The sequence below is a fragment of the Stegostoma tigrinum genome, chromosome 37, assembly GCF_030684315.1.
Source record: "Stegostoma tigrinum isolate sSteTig4 chromosome 37, sSteTig4.hap1, whole genome shotgun sequence".
NCBI classification, from domain to species: Eukaryota; Metazoa; Chordata; class Chondrichthyes; order Orectolobiformes; family Stegostomatidae; genus Stegostoma; species Stegostoma tigrinum.
Genome location: NC_081390.1, coordinates 21211182 through 21232577, shown reverse-complemented (window position 1 = coordinate 21232577; position 21396 = coordinate 21211182). Strand labels below are relative to the sequence as shown.

Sequence of the window (21396 nt, the reverse complement as noted above, 5' to 3'; positions counted from 1 at the left end):
ACTATTCCATTATTATCCATATGTTTATCCAGTGACCATTTAAATGCCCTTAAACTTGGCAAGTCTACTACTGTTGCAGGCAGGGCATTCCACATCCTTACTACTCTCTGAGTAAAGAACCTACCTGAATATTAGGGAATTTGGGGAAAACTGTAGGAGGTTGAGGGGTCATCTTATAGGCGTTTATAAAATCATGAGGGGCATAAAGTAAATGAGAAGGGCCTTTTCCCTAGAGAGGGGGAGTTTAAAATTAGGGGGCATATTTTTAAGGTGAGGTTTAAAAAAGACATGAGGGGCAGCATTTTCACACTGAGAGTGGTTCATGTGGAATGAACTTCCTGAGGAAGTGGTGGATGCAGGTATAGTTACAAAGGTTAAGAGACATTTAGATAAGTGCATGAATGAGAGGTGTTTGGGGGCATATGGGCAAGGTACTGGCAGGTGGGAGTACTTTAGTTTGGAATTATGGTTGGCATGGATTGATTGGACTAAAGGGTCTGTTTCTGTGCTGTATGACTTTATCTCTCTGTGAGAGAGTGGTGAGAATGTGGAACCTGCTACACCTGGGGATTGTTGAGGTGATTAGAATATATGCACTTTGAGAGAAGCTAGGTAAGCACATGACAGAGAAAAGGCAAACAGGAGACTGTCGTGACAACCAAGGTGGTCAGTGAACTGTGAATTTATCTGGTTTGTTTAGCCTGCTTTTAGCTTTTCACTCCGTGCTCCAACTTAAAAATAACTATCTGTAAAGCTTCAGTTCTAAGTCAAGACCAAACGTTAGTTCATTTCAAGCTATTGCGAAAAGTTCCCCAAGAATAAAGAGAGTAAAAAATTATGAGCTAAAAGTTTACCATTACCAAGTTTAAAACAGTTAGGAGATTTGAATATATAGAGTCATAGAGCTGTACCACATGGTAACAAACCCTTTAGTCCAACTTCCAGGGAGAAAGTGCCAATCTGCTCTCTGTTGGGGCCCATAGATTGATTTATTCCACCTGAAATAAAGAGGTTACTCCTTAAAGTTAGATCCAACTGCTGTGATGGTTTGTGTGGCCAAATAGTTGGAGGGTTTCTTGTCCAGGTGGACTCAGCAGGAGAACAAATTTTAGGCGAGTGCAATTTCCTTGTTTCTGGTTCTGCGGACGAAGCTCTATTAGTTGTCCAGTTAAACACCATCAGCTGTTTATAGATCTTCCCACTCTGGAGAGAATTTTCTTACAGAGGGCCCAAGATGGAATGTGTCTCTCTGTCTAAGCAGCTCACTCGTTGTATCATTCGAGCTGGCAGTTAATGGAGGCCGCTGTTACTATGTGATTGATGGGAAAAGCTAAGTCATATTCCACGTAAGGCCAATAACAGCCCTTCTCCCACCTGTGGTCCTTCACTTTTGTTCTGGTCTAATTTAGATTCTCTAAGTGAGTCATCAAGGAAACTTTATTAACTCTTAGATGAGACCTCAGTGAAACATCATTAAAGTGACCATCATCTGTTGTTTTCTCTAAAATGGAGAGCCAGACTGAAATTCACAATTGACTCTGAGGCCTGGAACCATTTTGAAACAATCTTTTTGCAGGATTATCTTATATATTTAAAGCATGCAATATCCCTTAAAACAAATTTTGTCTGTAACTTACCAGATCATAACAATACAGTTGGGACAGATATATTGACAAGCTTCCAGGGAGAGTGGTGGGAGGACGTACGTGTGTAACACAAATGCTGGGACAGATATTATCGGCCAAATATCCTCTTTATGTGCTGTGAATACTTTGTAAACGCTGTGTAAATAATGTTGGATGTTCTACATTAATTACAATCAGTGTTGATACATTGCTTGCCTCACCTGTGGACTTGTCATTTCAAATCTTTTTTTCCTACCTGCAGGTATATCAAAAAACTACTCCACTTGCTCATCGGACCTCTCCAGCTGCCCTGATGGATACTGCGATGTTGTGGAGAAGAAGAAAAGCACCTGTCCCCAAGATTGCATTGGTACATAACCAGAGTCATCCTTGCCCTGCCACATCTTGACTTGCCACATACACCTCAGCATGGGCACCAGGCAGAGCAGTCATGTTTCACGGACTCATAGATATTTAAGACACAGAAGGAGACCATGTCTATATTGGTCAACAAAATTCAGACATAACCAATCCTATTTTCCAGCTTTTGGCCCAAAGTCTTGGAGGAGATACAAATGAATATCTAAATACTTTTAAAATGCTACTGTGGTTTTGGATTTTTGGGCAGCAAGTTTTGGACTCCCATCACCCTTTGAGTCTTAGCCTTCTATCTCTTAAATTTATGCTTTCTGGTTATTGACCACACCCCCAACACTAATGAGCAAAGTATCTTGCCATCCCCCCTTATCTGTGCCCATCATAATTTTATACATCTCTATCAGGTTCCCACTCAACCTTCAACAAAAGCAACCCTAGCTGCTCCAAAGAAAACAACCCCAGCTTCTCCAATCTTTCCTCATGGCTTAGACCCCAGGAAGCATCTGGTAAATCTCCTCTGCGCACCCTTTCTTCCATACTCACATCCATCCTTTAATGTGGTGATCAGAACTGCATGCAGTATTCCAGTTGTGACCTCACCTATGTTTTGTACAGTTCCAGCTCCTATTTTTCAGTTTGTGGTTCTACAGTCTTTGCAACTGACTAATAAAGAGAAGTATCTCATTTCCCTTCTCAATCACCTAATTGACCTCCCCTACCACCCGCATTCATGGTATGATAAGACCAACATTTATTGCCCATCCCTAATTGCCCAGAGAGCAGTTAAGAGTCAACCACATTGCAAATGGCCTACTTCTAAGTAGAGGGATTGAGTTCTGCAGCCATGCCGTCATGCTGCAACTGTACAAAATGCTAGTGTGGCCTCACTTGGAATATTGCGTGCAGTTCTGGTCGTCCCATTACAGGAATGATGTGGAAGCATTGGAAAAGGTGCAAAGGAGATTTACCAGGATGTTGCCTGGTCTGGAGCGAAGGCCCTATGAAGAAAGGCTAAGGGACTTGGGTCAGTTCTCATTCGAGAGAAGAAGGCTAAGAGGGGATTTAATAGGGACATACAAGATGATCAGAGTATTAGAAAGGGTGGACAGTGAGAGTCTTTTTCCGAGGATGATGGCATCAGCTTGTACAAGGGGGCATAGCTACAAATTGAGGGGCGATAGATTAAAGACAGATGTCAGAGGCAGGTTCTTTACTCAGAGTGGTAAGGGCGTGGAAAGCCCTGCCTGCCAATGTAGTTAACTCAGCCACATTAGGGGCATTTAAACAGTCCTTGGATAAGCAGATGGATGATGATGGGATAGTGTAGGAAGAGGTGCTTAGATTAGTTCACAGGTCAGCGCAACATCGAGGGCCGAAGGGCCTGTTCTGCGCTGTATTGTTCTATGTTCTACACCCATGCAATTCTGTGACTCCACCTTTCTCACATGCTCTCTTTCATCTATTTGATGTAGAATGGGACAAGGTTGTCGGCGGATTTGAACCTGGAGAGCTGGGAGGAATTAAAGGAGGTTTTGGAACATGCGTTTGCTATTCCGATAACAAATGTGTTTGCCAAAAGGACGACATTGTTGGTATGTTAATTGCTAGAATCTTTTTCTTGGCATTTGACAGATGCAGATGTGAGGGACACATCTTCCAAGGTTTCGTGGAGGTGTTGTCAATCAGCCAGGGAGTTGGCGGTTTCTGGGCATGTTACCCAAATTTCCCAGTAGGTGTCACCAACCACATTCCTGGCCCTTTTTTTTAAAAGAGGTGGCGTTGATGTTTATCTGAATCAGCCACCTTATTTTGTGAAAGCATGGTTGATACAAGATCTTAGGTCGTTCATCACTAGTTGATCATGCCCTGACACATCCTCACTATAAAGTAATATCGATCATTCATCCAGGAGGATCTTGTTGGAGGTGTACATTGCCTTTGAGAGTGTTCACCTTTAAGGACTCCATGTACGAATGCAATGTTGTGACTCCATCTGACAATTAGCCTGCTACAGGTTTGCAAGCTGCACTTACGGAGAATTCACTTCGTTGTTGTAACGTTTACCTAATAACTTGAAATGTACTTTACTGTTATAAATAAACAAACCCATGGAATTAATCAATTGCTGATGAGTGATTGATCATTAGGCCATTATCATTAACGTGACAGATCTGAAGTGAAAAAGTTAACTATTTAATGTCTTAGATTGAAAAATGGCACACCCAACAATCCACTGCTCTCGGAGTATTGTATTGTATTCTATGCTCCCTGCCACTGGTTTTACAGCTGTGTGGACCTCTGAGTTCTGTGGGTGGCAGCAGCTTCTGGAACTGCACACCAATGCATCAACACGCTGATTAACATGGAGTCAGAGAGACGTAAGAACAAAAACAGACCCCCTCAGTCCAACTCATCCATGCCAACCAGATATCCCAAATTAATCTGGTTCCATTTGCCAGCATTTGGCTCGAATCCCTCTTAAAACCTTCCTATTTATGTACCCGTCCAGATGCCTTTTGAACGGTGTAATTGGACCATCCTCCACCACTTCCTCTGATAGTTCATTCCATATATGCATCACCCTTTGCATGAAAAAATTGCCCCTTAGGCCCCTCTCAAATCTTTCCCCCTCTCACTTTAAACCTCTACCCTCTAGTTCTGGACTCCCCTACCCTGGGGAACAGACCTTGACTATTCACCCTATCCATGCCCCTCATGATTTTATAAAACTCTGTAATGTCACACTTCCACACGAGGAACTTCTGAGCAGCCGTGAGGCCACACAGCTGAGAGAAAAAGCACGGCAGATCAGGCAGCATCGTTGAAGAGAAAGCAAATTTAGCATTTCAGCTCCAGTGACCCTCCTTCATAATTTATCTTTGATTGTCTGGTTATCAGCTTAGAGAGAACATTGACTGAGTGGTCAGCTGGCTCTCAATTTGTCCTAGGCCATTTTACCTCAGTGGCTTTGGCAGTGATCCTAGGCCGATAGAATGTGCTCCTTCAGGGGTTAAATAATTATCAGTAGAAATAATTTAAGTTCGTATAATATATAAAAGCTTGTATACATATACAAAGAGATTCAATAATAGCTTCTTCCCTGCTGTTTTTAGACTTTTGAATGGATATCTCAAATTATTAATTTAATGTTGACCTCACTCTTTATGCACCTTCTCTGCAGCCGTAACATTGTATTCCTCGCGCTGTTCAATCACCCTAATGCACTCTGTAGTGCATGATCTGCCTGTACTGCATGCAAAACAAAATTTTTCACTGTGCCTAGGTACATGTGACAATAATACATCAAATCATCTCCAAAATGTGGCTTGCCTCGGTATTGATCCACGGTAAAGTGGGTTTCTGCTCGATGGGAAAGGTGATGGTGTTGTCTGTTTTGTTTCACCCACAGAGCTGGTTTGCGACGATCTGTGTAAAACTGTAATTACAGCAGCAGTTCTGCTGTCCTTCATCCTGTCTGTGCTGCTCTCTTCCTATTTCATCCACCGCTACCACAACAACACTCCCAAACCACCCATTGCCTCAGCTGAAATGACCTTCAGGAGACCTGCTCAGGCTTATCCCATCAGCTACTCCTCGAACAACATTCGGAGACCTTCCATGGACTCGATGGAAAATCAAGTGGCAGTAGATTCTTTCAAGATACCAGTGAGTGTCATTGCGCTGTGGCCTTCTCAGGATTCGTTTTGTGAGCAAAGAGTTGGGACAAAGTGTTATTCTTTACAATTTGATCATTAATAACAATCCTTTTTTTTTAATAATGGGTGATTTTTTTTGCCACTTGTGTTTTTAAGTGAAGAATACAGTGAAATATGAATAAAGTGAAATACAGTGAAAACCTTCAACAGTCGCCACAGTCCAGCACCATTTTAAATAGTTTAAGAATAAAAAGGAGCAGGCCCCTTACGTGGGCCATCTGACTCAGAGGCAGGACTTCTCAATGTGTCACGAAACCTCCTGTGGTTTATATAATGCCTGTCATTTCTATGCAAAACATCATTTCCATATAGGAGGTAAGGCAGTATGGAGCAGTATGGTCGGGACCTGAAATGTCAGCTTTCCTGCTCCTCTGCTGCTGCTTGGCCTGCTGTGTTCATCCAGCTCCGCACTGTATTATCTCAGATTCTCCAGCATCGACAGTTCTTGCTGTGTCCGATTTCCGTATGGGAGATCATTTCAACGTAGACGTCACTTTCAGAGACAACTTTTGATAAAAGGGTTTACTTGGGAATGAAATGTTCATATAAGGAGCAAGGTTACCATTAGCTCCACCCTTTCATTAGAGAGATGTGACTGGTGGTGGTTTAACATCGAGGGTCACTGCACCTCAGTTGAGGAGACAGATTGAAAAGGAGGGTCCTTCAAGGTAACCGTCAGTCAGTGTTTTTAGTGTCACTGTATCACAAACCAACTGTCCAGCCAAATGAGCTAACTGACCCCTCCATAAGTGCTGAAGTGATGCTTATGCCAATTTTTAAAAAAATTAAACATCTAAGTATTGTGTTTGCGCTGTCAGGCTCTACAACACCTTCTCAATTGCTCCCCCATTTCTAAAGTTTGCAATGGGCCTGTGTCCTCTTTACCCTGACAGGAGGATCCCAAGTGGGAATTCCCAAGGAAGAACCTGGTCCTGGGAAAGACCCTTGGGGAAGGAGAATTTGGGAAAGTGGTGAAGGCGACAGCATTCAGGCTCAAGGGCAAAGCTGGATACACCACTGTGGCAGTCAAGATGCTGAAAGGTACGGCCGGATGTCTTCAGTGTGCAAGTGTGATATGCAAGTGTTGCTAACATCCGTGTGGTCTAGCGGCCGGTAGTTCTTACTTTAAGATTTCAGACAGGGCTCTACTGCAAGGGAGCCTCGACAGAATTGAAACTGCTGTGATTCCAAGCACTTGTGCTCCAGCTTCAACCTTATTTAGTAAACTCACCTACAGACGTGGGGTACTGAAAAACAGCATCCTGAGTGTGTGTGTGCACATGTCCAGCACATTTCTTGGGAAAGGCCAGCAGGCTAAGTATCTTGAAGCATATACCAATACAGTGCAGAAGAAGGCCATTCAGCCCAACATATCTGTGATAGCTCTTTGAAAAGCAGTCAAATTAGTCCTAGTTCTTGCCTCATAACCCTGTAGGTATATTCCTCTGCAAATGGCTATCAAACTACTTGTCCTCTGAACATGACTGTTGAATCTGATCCCCAAAAAGTTGTGGAGTGCAGATCATAATATTTTTCTGCTTAAAAACCTATTTTCCACATCTTACCTCTTCTCAAGCACAGTGCGTTTGAGAGATGAATGGTCAAAGTTTACCCAGGGTTGGGACAATGGCACTGGGGTGGCTGTCAGTATTGGGGCTGGCTGATAATGTTAACAAAGGCAGTTTACTGAAGAAGAGGGTGTGCTGTCCAGTCAGCGATGGTGTGCAGACTCTAGTCACACAGCCAGTACATTATCTCTATGGCACCAATGGGAGAGATGGGCACTGCTGGAGCAGGTCAAAGACCCCGAGGGAATCTCCTCAATGGGTAGTGTTAGAGGTGGAGTGTGGGGGCTGCCAATGATATGGGGTGGGCTACCTTCCCTCCACACAGTCCCCTACTTGGGTCGCAAATGGCTTCCTGAGCTGCCACTGGGAGGCTAACCACATGGGAGAGCTGCTACCTGTCCATGCAATGGGAATCTAGCCCTCTATCAGTGAAGTGCCAGCATCTGTGCTTAATGCTGCCCCACTTCGGTCTATGTTATAATAAACTGGCTCTTGCCCACTACTGGAGCAGGATGTCAAACCTCACCACAGGCCCGGGTCGGGACCAATACTGACCCGGTCCTCAGCTTTTTTATTGACCATTCTCACTAACTGATGGTTAGTAAAATTCAGCCTGAATTTCCTTCTGCCTGAGTTTCATCCTAGATCAGAAACTGGGGAGTAAAAGGGTGAAGAGCATCCATGGTACTTTAGCCTGGGAGAAGAGGGGAAGAAATCCCAATTTCCAAAGAATTTCTCACTCTATTTTTTTAGATATTATATACTGAAGGGACAGTGATAACTAGAGATTTCTGAGTCAACCCATGGTGGTGCTGAGCAAGGTCTTGCAATGGGTTGAACTGACTGATCAAGTATTCCTCCCATTCGTCACTGGTGTGGGTGGGTGGGATCACAAATTGACAATCAACCTGTCGGGCCACATTACAAACACTCCTTCCTTGGCCAAAAAGTTCTCAGAGTGGATCTAGAGCATAGAGCTTCTGGTTCAGAGGCACGGACATTACCCATTGTGCTACAAGACGTGTCCACATAATACTTTTTTTAAATTCTGCGTTGTTTAGCTCTTTGTGAAGCACTTCAGCTATTCTTGTTGCATAAAGTTGAGTTGCTGCTTCTATAATACACAGTGGCTGTCTCTGCATTAAATGTACCTTCTGTTTTGGTATCTGGCAGAAAACGCGTCTCAGAGTGAGCTACGGGACCTCTTATCTGAGTTCAATCTGCTGAAACAAGTCAGTCACCCCCATATTATCAAGCTGTATGGAGCCTGCTGCCAAGATGGTAAGAGAACATTTTACGTGGGGTGATATTAGTGACAACTTAATTTACGTCAGTGTATTGAATTATTTTAGTTTCACAAAGTCATTAACTCTTTATTTTAGTTTCACGAAGGTATTAACCCACTTATTTTAAAGGCCAAGATGGATTAGACATGAGGAAAATATTTTGGGTGAGACTGTGAATGTAAATGGTCGCTAATAAATCCAGCAGGAGCTGCTTCTTTAATCAGAGTGTGTCTAGAATGTGAATTAGCAATGAAAGGGGAATTTGAGATCAACTAGATCAATGCATTGAAGGTGAAACTAAATAAGCATATGAATGAGAAAACAAGTTCTCATTCCTTCATGGGAGGTGTTAACACCCTGAATTGACCTTGAATGTATTGACTTTCTCAAGTTATTTTGGATCATGCTTAAGAGTAACCCACATTGCTAGTAGGTCTAGAGTCACACGGGTACGAGTGACAGGATAATAAAGTGTGGGGCTGGATGAACACAGCAGGCCAAGCAGCATCTCAGGAGCACAAAAGCTGACGTTTCGGGCCTAGACCCTTCATCGAGTGACAGATTGCTTTCCTGAAAAGGCACCAGAGAACCTGGTGGGCTTTGAACATTGATTGTTGTAATCCTTGTTACTGAGGTTAATTTATGTTCCCAGTTTTAGGGTGTGCTTGTGGTGCACTGGTAGTGTCTCTCCCTCTGAGCCAAGTAGGCTTGGGTTCGAGTCCATCTGTGTGCCATAGATGTTGATTAAAATAAAATCTATATTGCCAATTTAGCTGAATTTTAAATTTCAGCAGCTCCCAGGGTGGGATCTGAACTCACATCTGAGTCACTAGATTACTAGCCCCATGATGTTACCACTATGCTATTTAGTCTCCAGTGTTGAAAAATACTGTTGGGGTTTCAGATAAAGAAGGAGGTTCAATGTGGAGCATTATCACTAACAGGGACCTGTGGGAAATGACCTTTCTATGCTGTAAATACTTAGCAACTATGACTTCATTACCCATTGGTGATAGTCCAATTAATGAGTGTACCAAGGGCAGGAATTCTCTTTAGGTTTCATTCCCTGCTGCCTCTCCATAAATTCTCATCCAGAAATGAATGAAGGGTGAGAGAAATAGAATTAGTCCATCCAGGAATGGAGAGGTTTATTCAAACACAATGCAAATAACAGCAAATACTTTCATAGCATCCCTGGACAATACACTGTCTTCTGCATGGCTAGTTAGTAATGCCAGCTATATTTTCATAGACCCAGCTGCCCAGTCCCACCTCTAGGTAGTTTATCCTCCCTATTACATACAAAGTAATGCACAATGCTGAGGGAAGTGGATAAATTGGATCACCTACTGGAATTTATTGTTATGTTACAGATGTCTAACTGTCAGCTGTGTAATAAACTTTGCTTTTGCTTTCAATATCGATTAAGCTACACTGTATCTGCAGATTAAAGTAAGTGAGTTGATGACAACCTACTGCCGTGTACAAGGACTGGATCAATAGGAGTAGATGAAATGGGAATTCTTAACAGCAAGCGTGTTCCTTGATTGTATTTCCTTCTATTTTTCAAATGCCCATTGTCAGGAAATTGGAACTGCTTCCAAACCCTCATTAAGTCCAGTTTCCAAAGGACTGTCGGGTTCTTTTAGATTCCGTCACCACCATTTCCAGTGGGTTTTCAGCAGATGTGGACTCATCTGCCTGTTGGCAGTTGGTTGAGACTGAACCACAACAAAACAAAACCAGATTAAGATAGAACCAATGCAGTTCACATTGGAGAGACTAAATGCAGACTAGAATAGATGAGAATGCCTACAGTGTGAAAGCAGGCTATTCAGCCCATTGAGTTCACACTGTGCCTCCAAAGAGCATCTCACCCAAACCAATGCCACCACCACCACCCCCAGCCTATCTCTGTTACCCTATATTTCCCATGGCTAATCCACCTAGCCTGCACATCTGAGAAGCTATGGGCAATTTAGCATGCCCATCCACCTAAACTGCACATCTTTGGAGTGTGAGATGAAACCTCTGCAGACGCGGGGAGAATGTGCAAACTCCACACAGACAGTCGCCTAAGGCAGGAATCAAACCCAGGTCCCTGACGCTGTGAGGCAGCAGTGCTAACCACTGAGCCACCATGACACCCACTTTCCAACCTGTTGTGTATCCAATGAGATTTAAGTGCATTGAAAAACAGCTCAAGTTGAGTTACAGTGCCTGTACAAAGGGACATCCAGATTTGAACTGCGTACCTCTCAGTCTGCAGTCAAATGCTGTATCATTGAGCCATAACTTGTGGTAAAAATGCCATACAATCTGCAGACATGAACTTGACCTTCTGATCTCTTTCCATTTCAATGCACCATCTTACTCTCACACTCAGATTTCTGTCCTGGGACTCCTGAAGTCTTTTAATGAAGCCCAATGGCATCTGGAGGAACAACATCTCATCTCCTGATTAGATACATTTTGATCTGCAAGACTCAGCCCTGAGCTCCACAACTTCAGATCAATAAATTTGCCCTTGGTTTTATTTTCCAGTGTCTGTAATTTGTTTTTATACTTTTGCTTTCAGTCAGAACTGACCCTCATTTGTCTATTAACAACTGGACCAATTCTTTGTCTCCTCCCCACAGCTACTCCCTTTGCCTTTTTCTGTGACGTCTTTGATTTCTAATCTCTGATCCACTACGTTTTCTCCAACCTCCCCTTTGTTTCCACATACCTTAATCCCTCTCTCAACCGCATAAAGCCTATTACCTTGCCACCTCTTCAGTTCTGACGAAGAGTTGCACTAGAACTCTGTTTCTCTCTCCACTGTTGCTACCAGAGCTGCTGAGTTTCTCTGGAACTTTGTTTTTATTGCAGAACCAGGATTGCCCAAATCAATGGCTTATACAAGTGTGACAAGAGGTTTTACCTATGTTTGGGGCAATTCTGAAGTTAAATGAATTCTCACTCTGTGATGTACTTTATCATATAAGGCATTTGATCTCAAAGGGTTAACATGCAAGCTTTGGAATAGTCCCAGCCACTGAGATTTATAATTAACTGTTTCAGGGTTGGAGCTTGTCAGTTCATTGTTAATTCTATCGTCTACACTATTGTAGCAGAACCTACTGCTATCTCTTAAGAAGTGATGTGGAGGTGCTGGTGTTGGACTGGGGTGGACAAGGTCAGAAATCACACAACACCTGGTAATAGTCCAACAGGTTTATTTGAAAACACAAGCTTTCAGAGCACTGCTCCTTCAGCTAATGAAGGGGCTACTCTCCGAAAGCCTCTGTTTTGAAATAAATCTATGGGACTATTACCTGGTGTTGTGTGATCTCTCAAGAGATAACATTCTCTCTTATCTAGTGATAATAAAGTTAACTAGTCTTAAGAATAATAAGTAAAGTTAGATCACATGGGATTCAGGGTGAGCTTGCCAATTGGATACAAAATTAGCAGGAAACAGGGATTGGTGGTGAAGGGGTTGTGTTTTGGACTGGAGGCCTGTGACCAACAGTTTTCCACACAGAATGGTGTTGGGTGCACTTTCTTTTTGTCATTTATATAAACAAGTTGGATGAGTATGCAGAAGGATTTGTTAGTAAGTTTGCCGATGACAGCAAAATTGGTGGTATAGTGGACAGTGAAGAAGGATATCTAAGATTACAGAGAGATCTTGATCAATTGGATCAATGGGCTGAGGAAAGTCCTTCTTGTTACACACATATGTATCCTTCATTAGTTAATATGAGTTAGCCCCATAGACTGGTGTTGCAAGAAATGTTGTTTGCAGAAAATGAACCTCAAAGAGGATCCTATTGTAAGCATGTGCCAGCCTTGGACACTTCTTACAATACAAACTGAACTTAACTACAAGATTTTGCTGCTGTTGGATTCAGGTTTCAGATTAAACGGTGTTGTAAGTGGCTGAGGCAGGAAGTGCAGCAAGGGTTCCAAAGCAATGTTCTCCGGAGGCTGGAGCAAGTGCTCAATCCCTTGTGATGAATCCATTCTGTGTTTTGTGGAAACTGCTAGATCTCATCTGGATTAAATCCAGTGCCATGTTTTAGGGAGACTGCAGTTACGTAGACCTTGTTGAGAAAAAAGCCCCTTTGGTTTAATTCTTTTGGAAGTAATAGAATTCTTAAATCTGTAATGAAAACCGCAAGTGTTTCAAATGCTCAACAGGTCTGGTAGCATGGGTGGGAGGAGAAATAGAGTTAATGTTTCTTCCGGACTGTATTAAGATACCTTCTGTCCGTGAACTGCAAGAAGGCAACTCACTGCCACCCTCTTTAGGGCAATTAGGGATGAGCAATAAGTTCTGGCTGAGCCAGTGATATCTACATAGTGTGGGTGAATAAAAACCCTCAGGTTAAAATGTGATCTGTCCTGGTGTTTATGTTTATGTTCCTCCCAACATCTCTTTAAAACAGTTGATCAGTATTACCTATTTCTTTCGCCCAATGTGTCTTTTAACTTTTACCTTACATCTATTGATTATATTCACCTCAGCTACTCCTTTTGGTCGTGAGCTCCATATCTGTACCTCTCTCTGGAATTTCTCTGGAATTCCTGGTTGGATTTATTTAATAACTATCTGTTATTTGTGAACCTTAGTTTTGGACTCCCTGCCCCACCTACAAGGGAGAATGCATAAACATTTTCTCTATACTTACCCTATTAAATCCGCTTGGAATTTTATCTACTCTACCACATCCCTCTCTCAAACTTCTCTTTCTCCTGGAGGATGTAGCCACGGGCCTGCCTGGCCTTTCTGTCCAAATGGTGTCAGCTCCTGAAGGGATTAAATCCATTTCCGGTTCCCTTTACTCCTTCGTGATCTGAAACAGAATGGTGTTACTGGTAAATGGGGGAATTGTATTGTGTACGGCGTGTAGATTAGAAGAGTTTACTTGGCAATAACTTGCACCTTTCTTCGGCAGGCCCTTTGTATCTCATCGTGGAATATGCCAAATACGGATCTCTGAGGAGCTTCCTAAGGGAAAGTCGCAAGGTCGGCCCTAGTTACTTGGGTGAAGGCAATCGAAATTCCAGTTACTTGGATAATCCGGATGAGCGAGCCCTCACCATGGGAGATTTGATATCCTTTGCCTGGCAGATCTCCCGTGGCATGCAGTACCTGGCTGAAATGAAGGTGATCTTTTACTTTGGGCATCTGTTGTCGAAGGTCTTACTGTCTTAGAGTCTAGAGACGGAAACAGACCCTTCAGTCTAACTTGTCCATGCCGACCAGCTATCCTAAATTAATCTCATCCCATCGGCCAGCATTTGGCCCGTATCCCTCTAAACTCTCCCTACTCATGTACCCATCCAGAGGCCTTTCAAATGTTGTAATTGTACCAGCTTCCACCACTTCCTCTGGCAGCTCATTCCATACGTGTACTACCCTCTGCCTGAAAACATTGTCCGTTAGGTCACATTTAAATCTTTCACCTCTCTCACCTTAAACTTACGCCCTCTAGTTTTAGACTCCCCCACTCTGGGGAAAAGACCTTGTCTATTCACCCTCTCCATGCCCCCCATGATCCATGATGTTGTAAGCCTCTATAAGGTTACCCCCTCAGCCTCCGACGCTCCAGGGAAAATAGTCCCAGCCTATTCAGCCTCTCCCTGTAGCTCAAACCCTCCAGCCCCGGAAACATTCTTGTAAATCTTTTCTAAACCTTTCAAGTTTCACAACATCTTTCCTGTGGCAAGGAGACCAGAATTGAATACAGAATTCCAAAAATGGCCTAACCAATGTCCTGTACAGCCGCACCATGACATTCCCAACCCTTGAGTTCAATATACTGACCATTAAAGACAAGTTTATTGCCATGATTTACCCGACTAAAATATACGCCTCACGTTTATCTAGATTAAAGCCCAACAGCCACCCTTCAGCCCACCTGGTCAAGGTCTTGATGCACTCTGAGCTAAATTTCTTCGCTGTCCACCACATCACCAATTTAGTGTCATCTGCAAACTTATTAACCATGCCCCCTGTATTCACATCCAAATCATTTATGCAAATGACAAAAAGTAGCGGATCCAACACTGATCCCTGTGGCACATCGCTGGTCACAGGCCTCCAGTTTGAAAAGCGATCTTCCAGCATCACCCTCTGTCTCCTCCCTCTGAACCAATTTTGTATCCACATGGCTAGCTCTCCCTGTATTGGGTAACTCAAGCTTATGGGGCACTTTGAGGAAGTGAGTGGTGGGTTTATACCTTAAATCTTACCTGTCAATCACTCCACATGGGGATGGGTGGTTGCTGCTTCTGAATCCGAATGTGCTGGGTTTGAATCCCACTCCAGACAGTCCAGAGCTTTGGCAGTGCCTTCTCAGATGGCTATCCAGTGACACATTTACATTTGGTGGGTTAAGTTGGTACTGTCATATTGTATGGGTTCTGTGAGAGCTTCTTGTATAAGACTAACCCATCCCCTCATCAGCTAGCACAAAGATGTTCGTCAGGAACAAAACAGAAGCTCCTGCAGTAGCTCAGCTGGTCTGGCAGCATCTGTGAAGAAAAACATCAGAGTTAACGTTTCGAGTCTGGTGACCCTTCCCCAGACCCTTCTGTGGCAGGGTCACCACACCTGAAATGTTGACTCTGTGTTTTTCCTTCACAGATGCTGCCAGACCTGCTGAGCTTTTCCAGCAACTTCTGTTTTGTTCCTGATTTACAGCGTCCGCAGTTCTTTCAGTTTTCATAAAGATGTTTATGTTCACGGAACAAGTACTCAGCATGAATAACCTTGTGAGACTCTCCCAACACACACTGTTGTTTGGCTTTGTCCAAGTTGTAAGTGATTCCATCATCTCTTCTGGGCCCCCTCAAGGCTGAAGAGTCCAACACGAGATCGATGGATACCCACAGAACCAGGTACTCATGTTATGGTTGTTGGCAGTTTGGGCAGGGGGGAAGATTCAGTTGCTGCCTTTGGGCACATTGGATGCGATAAGTCTTTGTGTCAATGTTCATGGAACAACGCTGAAGCAGGTTCCAGCACTTGTCTCCAATGGGCTGGTTGGTGACTCTCTTTATCTATGAGAGGTATCTGCAATGCAGGAGTTTGTAAGGCCCTTTTCTCGGGTGCCCATGTAAAATGAACCCTTGGCCATTTGCCGGGTCAGTTCTCCGTTGAAGGGTGAATAAGGGTATAGATGCTAGAAGTCTGAGATAGCAACAGAGAGTGCTGGAGACACTCTGTGGAGAGAGCAACAGAGGTAACATTGACTCCTGTATGACACTTCTGCGAAACTAGTTCTTCAGTTCTGACGAAGAGCCATAATGGACTTGAACCAATAACTCTTACTCTGTCTCCACAGATGCTTCCAGGACCCGCTGACTTTCTCCAGAACCTCCTGTTTCTACCTATAGAAGGATGTCTCATTTTCCTATATTCTGCCATCACAGCTAGACTGGACTTATCTCTCCCTTGTACAATCATCACCATTTCCTTTGCCTTTTGCACTGTGATATCTGTGCTCTCTCCTCTCTGTTGCCCACTAAACCTATCCTCACCTTCTCTTCTGTTCCACGCGCACCTTCCATCCTTTTCCATCTCTATCGTCAGTTCTGAAGAGGAATCCAATACGACTCCTCTTTAGAACGTTGACTCTGGTTCTCTCCACAGATGCTGCCAGACCTGCTAAGTTTCTGTAACATTTTCTGTTTATATTACCTGTGAAAAAGATATTCTATAGTGTTCCATGCAGGAGACATGGCCTGGCCAGCTAAGTAGTAAATTTCACCTTGGACAGGCATCATACTGTTCTCCAAAGGAAGAACCAAATGATCTTCTCGCTGACTAAATCAATTTGACCATTGTTAATATAGTTACCTCAGCTGTGAGTTGCATACACATTGTCAATTTGACTGGGATGGTCAGTGAATGACCTGAATTATAATAAATTAAATTCTCTCTGTCCACCCAGCAAAGAATGACCATTACATACTGCACTGCCTTGAGGTTGCAGTCAGAGCTGTTAGACATTGTCACCATGTGGTTTCATATGGTACGTGTATTCATTTAGCATCCTTCATCAATGTGTTTTCTTCCCAGCTGGTCCATCGTGACCTGGCAGCACGGAATGTTCTAGTCGCCGAGGGACGTAAGATGAAGATCTCTGATTTTGGGCTCTCCAGGGATGTGTACGAGGAGGACTCTTATGTAAAACGAAGCAAGGTAGTGTCTCTTCATTTGTTATCTATCATCTGCAAACCCCACCTCAGTACATCATTTGTAACTTCATAACACTTGTAGGTGTGACTAGGTTCCTTTTTGATTGGCATTGGAATACATCCATAAGACCAATGCTGTGTTCATCATCCATCGCTTTGAGGAGGCCAAGTCATGAGAAGGTGGTGGTAGCTCATATAATTTTTCCCCTTCTAGTGGGTGAGGTGATATTACTCCTCTAGTGGGTGAGGTGATATACCCCTCTAGTGGGTGAGGTCAAGTTTTCTGTGTACATAACGAGAAGAGAAATGATGCGGTGTATCATGTGACTCAGGTTTCATGTCCATTCGCTGTGAACAAGCTACCAAATCAGACATTCATCTTCTCCAACTGCGTAACAGTATGATTAACTTCTCAATAAACAAAGTTGGGTATTTTTGTGCCACCTAATCCCTTTGCATTGTTGATGCCTTGACGTTTTTCTAAAAAGAAATCACAAGGAGTAGAAAACTGACTGCCTGGTGTGTTGTATTTGGGGTGGGAGGAGAGCTCCAGCAATTTGTTTGACCACTTCTGAAGGCATGAAAGAGACTATCCTTTCCAATGCCACCTTGAGGTATTTAGAAGCCGAACAAGGATCTTGCTGACAAAGTGTTCGCTAAAGCGGTTGAATTGTGACAACAGCTTCTGATGAAAGCCAACACACTGCCTCCTGAATTAAATTCAGTTTTAAAACTTGCCAATGTGGATGTGGACTCCCAGCCTCTGAGTTGCATGCAGTATAATGACCATGAGAGCCTTTAGTAGGAGTCTGGTGAGCGAATAGTTAAAAGCTAGGCAGTGGAAGGTCTCCTTGCTACACTACATATTGTCCCCTCCCTGTTGGTAGAGTAGGAAGCATGGCCTCTGACTCACTCCAAATATCCGACAAATGATTTCTTTCTTTTACTTTGACCTGTCTTTAGGGTCGGATTCCCGTCAAATGGATGGCGATTGAGTCTTTGTTTGATCACATCTACACCTCGCAAAGTGATGTGTAAGTCTTCCTTGTCTGTATTAGAACCGGGAGCCGAGGTTATCTGCCGTTGATAATAAGGTGTAGAGCTGGATGAACACCGCAGGCCAAGCAGCATCAGAGGAGCAGGAAGGCTGACTATTCGGGCCTAGACTTTTCTTCAGAAAGGTCCTAAACGTCAGCCTTCCTGCTCCTCTGATGCTGCTTGGCCTGCTGTGTTCATCCAGCTTCACACCATGTTATCTCCAGTTCTCCAGCAGTTCCTGCTATATCTGCCACTGATGTTGAATTTTGCTGTTGTAATTGATACTGTGTGCTTACGTTATTGATAGGCCAGACAATAGGAAAATTAGTATCGTATCCTTCCAAACCAGTGGCCACTGCTGTCTGGAAGGACATGAGCAGCAGATACATGGGAACATTTAGGTTTCCCTCCAAGGTACCTACACCATCCTGACCTGGAACTCTTTTATTATTGCACAAGGCTCAGAAATGCATTGCACCTTTAAAGACAGGAAGATGACATGTTGTATATTACTCTGTACAATCAGCCAGCCTTTTAGTCAGTCAGTCAGTGAAACTAACTGTGTATGTCATGTAATATTAATCTAAGTTAGTATGCATATGTAAGTCTGAGATGTCAGATTAGTATGCCTTGTTAATTCTTCTTAAGCTTTGAGATTTAACGTATAGTTTTTATTAGGAACCAAGCTCTCAATGGTATATACTAGGTGGGGTAATTAGATGAGGCAGCACGGTGGCTCAGTGATTAGCACTGCTGCCTCACAGCACCAGGGACTCGGGTTCAATCCCATCCTTGGATGACTGTCTGTGTGGAGTTTGCATGTTCTCTGTGTGGGTTTCCTCCAGGTGCTCTGGTTTCCTCCCACCATCTAGAGTTGTGCAGGTTAGGGAGATTGGCCAAGCTAAATTGCTCATATTTTCCACGGATGCAACCTAGGTGGGTTAGCCATGGGAAATGTGAGTTTACAGGGATGGAGTGGGTTACTCTTCGGAGGGTCACTTCAGACCTGATGGTAGGGATTCTACAGTCAGGAACCATATCACCGCTACTGGATCAAAATCCTGGAAATCCCCCCTCTAACACCCCTGTGGGTGTACCTGCCCTTGCACAGACTGTTGTGGTTCAAGAAGGTGGGGCAGCACCATCTTCTCAAAGGCAATTAGGGATGGGCAATCAATGGTCCATGTCCTGAGTCAGATGTAAAAGTTGCTGCATTTACAGAGGTAGACAGGAACCACCAGGAAAAATGGCCATTGGATGTGGCTATATCTGTGACCTAGCGCCTTTACTGAATCTGAGCCTGTCATGCAAAGGCCAGATAGCTCTTAATCAAAAAAAATCAATGCATTTTTGAAACCTTGCAAACCACAATCTGTCCTTGCTGTACCTTAAAGTAAGGAAAAGCAGATAGACTTTAATGTCAACGATTTGCTACAAAGACTGGCTCCAAGATAATCTTCTGCCAAAAAGACATTACAAGGAAAATGTTGAGATTGGGAAGGTCAGATTAGATGGAGAGAGCACAGTGGGGCAAATAGAAATAAGGTACAAAGTGCTAGTCAAAACACAGGGAAAAAGATTCATTCCAAATACCAAACGTTGTCAGCACTTTGAAAGTAAGTCTCAGGAGCTGCTAACAATCGTAATCTCATGTATTTCATCCTTATTGACGGTAATTTATAATACATGGCGCATTGCTCCTGGATGTGAGTTCAAGTGCCACACTTTAACTTTGCACAAGGGTGTGCAGTGTTCCACTTAGTGGTGCTGTTGGCCATAAACAGATTTGAAGAGATGATAGCAAGTGTACCCTCAGATCTCATTTCCCTGCATTGCTTTCAAATCGTCCTTTTTAACTGGTTGTATTGGTGGGGCCAATATCCACGTGAACTAGAAATTCTGACTAATTCAGCACTAAAACCAAGGATCGATCTCAGACCGTGCACCTGAGTTCGATGCAGCCTTAACCAATTAAGACATTGGGCCAAATCTCGGAGGGTCATTCTTGCTAACGGTAGGTACTTTGCTTTCTCCTGCTCCGCCCAGCTGGTCCTTTGGCATTCTTCTTTGGGAAATCGTGACACTGGGTGGAAATCCATACCCTGGAATTGCCCCGGAACGCCTCTTCAATCTCCTGAAAACTGGATACCGGATGGAGAGACCGGAAAACTGCAGTGAGGAAATGTACGACAATGAACATTAAAACCACATGACACTGGCTGTAATTTCTCAATGAGGGGTGGGGAGGTGTGTGTGCGGGGTGGGGAGGCGCGTGTGAGGTGTGGGGAGGCGCGTGTGAGGGTGGGGAGGCGCGTGTGAGGGTGGGGAGGCGCGTGTGAGGGTGGGGAGGCGCGTGTGAGATGATGGGGAGGTGTGTGAGAGGATGGGGAGGTGTGTGTGAGAGGATGGGGAGGTGTGTGTGAGAGGATGGGGAGGTGTGTGTGAGGGGTGGGGAGGTGTGTGTGAGGGGTGGGGAGGCGCGTGTGAGGTATGGGGAGGCGCGTGTGAGGGTGGGGAGGCGCGTGTGAGGGTGAGGAGGCGCGTATGAGATGATGGGGAGGTGTGTGTGAGGTGTGGGGAGGCGCGTGTGAGGGTGGGGAGGCGCGTGTGAGGGTGAGGAGGCGCGTGTGAGATGATGGGGAGGTGTGTGTGAGGGGTGGGGAGGCACGTGTGCGGTATGGGGAGGCACGTGTGAGGTATGGGGAGGCACGTGTGAGGTATGGGGAGGCGCGTGTGAGGTATGGGGAGGCGCGTGTGAGGGTGGGGAGGCGCGTGTGAGGGTGAGGAGGCGCGTATGAGATGACGGGGAGGTGTGTGTGAGGTGCGGGGAGGCGCGTGTGAGGGTGGGGAGGCGCGTGTGAGGGTGAGGAGGCGCGTGTGAGATGATGGGGAGGTGTGTGTGTGAGGTATGGGGAGGTGTGTGTGAGGTATGGGGAGGCACGTGTGAGGTATGGGGAGGCACGTGTGAGGTATGGGGAGGCACGTGTGAGGTATGGGGAGGCGCGTGTGAGGTATGGGGAGGCGCGTGTGAGGTATGGGGAGGCGCGTGTGAGGTATGGGGAGGCGCGTGTGAGGGTGGGGAGGCGCGTGTGAGGGTGGGGAGGCGCGTGTGAGGGTGAGGAGGCGCGTATGAGATGATGGGGAGGTGTGTGTGTGAGGTATGGGGAGGTGTGTGTGAGGTATGGGGAGGCACGTGTGAGGTATGGGGAGGCACGTGTGAGGTATGGGGAGGCGCGTGTGAGGTATGGGGAGGCGCGTGTGAGGTATGGGGAGGCGCGTGTGAGGTATGGGGAGGCGCGTGTGAGGTATGGGGAGGCGCGTGTGAGGTATGGGGAGGCGCGTGTGAGGGTGGGGAGGCGCGTGTGAGGGTGGGGAGGCGCGTGTGAGGGTGAGGAGGCGCGTATGAGATGATGGGGAGGTGTGTGTGAGGTGCGGGTGATGTGTGTGAGGGTGGGGAGGTAAGGGGAGGTGTGTGTGAGGGGTGGGGAGGTGTGTGTGAGGTAAGGGGAGGTGTGTGCGAGGGTTGGGAGGTGTGTGCGAGGGTTGGGAGGTGTGTGCGAGGGTTGGGAGGTGTGTGCGAGGGTTGGGAGGT

At 44.9% G+C, this 21396-nt stretch overlaps 1 protein-coding gene across 1 annotated transcript in view; it reads left to right on the top strand.

Moving 5' to 3' along the window:
• Positions 1–21396, top strand: part of ret (ret proto-oncogene receptor tyrosine kinase) — a 116016-nt gene that overhangs the window by 80854 nt on the left and 13766 nt on the right. The window contains exons 9-17 of the mRNA XM_048563787.2: positions 1888–1995; positions 3476–3595; positions 5413–5669; positions 6613–6760; positions 8461–8568; positions 13517–13728; positions 16648–16770; positions 17730–17800; positions 19851–19988. Coding sequence (XP_048419744.1) covers positions 1888–1995; positions 3476–3595; positions 5413–5669; positions 6613–6760; positions 8461–8568; positions 13517–13728; positions 16648–16770; positions 17730–17800; positions 19851–19988 — 1285 coding nt within the window. The remainder of the gene's footprint in view (positions 1–1887; positions 1996–3475; positions 3596–5412; positions 5670–6612; positions 6761–8460; positions 8569–13516; positions 13729–16647; positions 16771–17729; positions 17801–19850; positions 19989–21396) is intronic.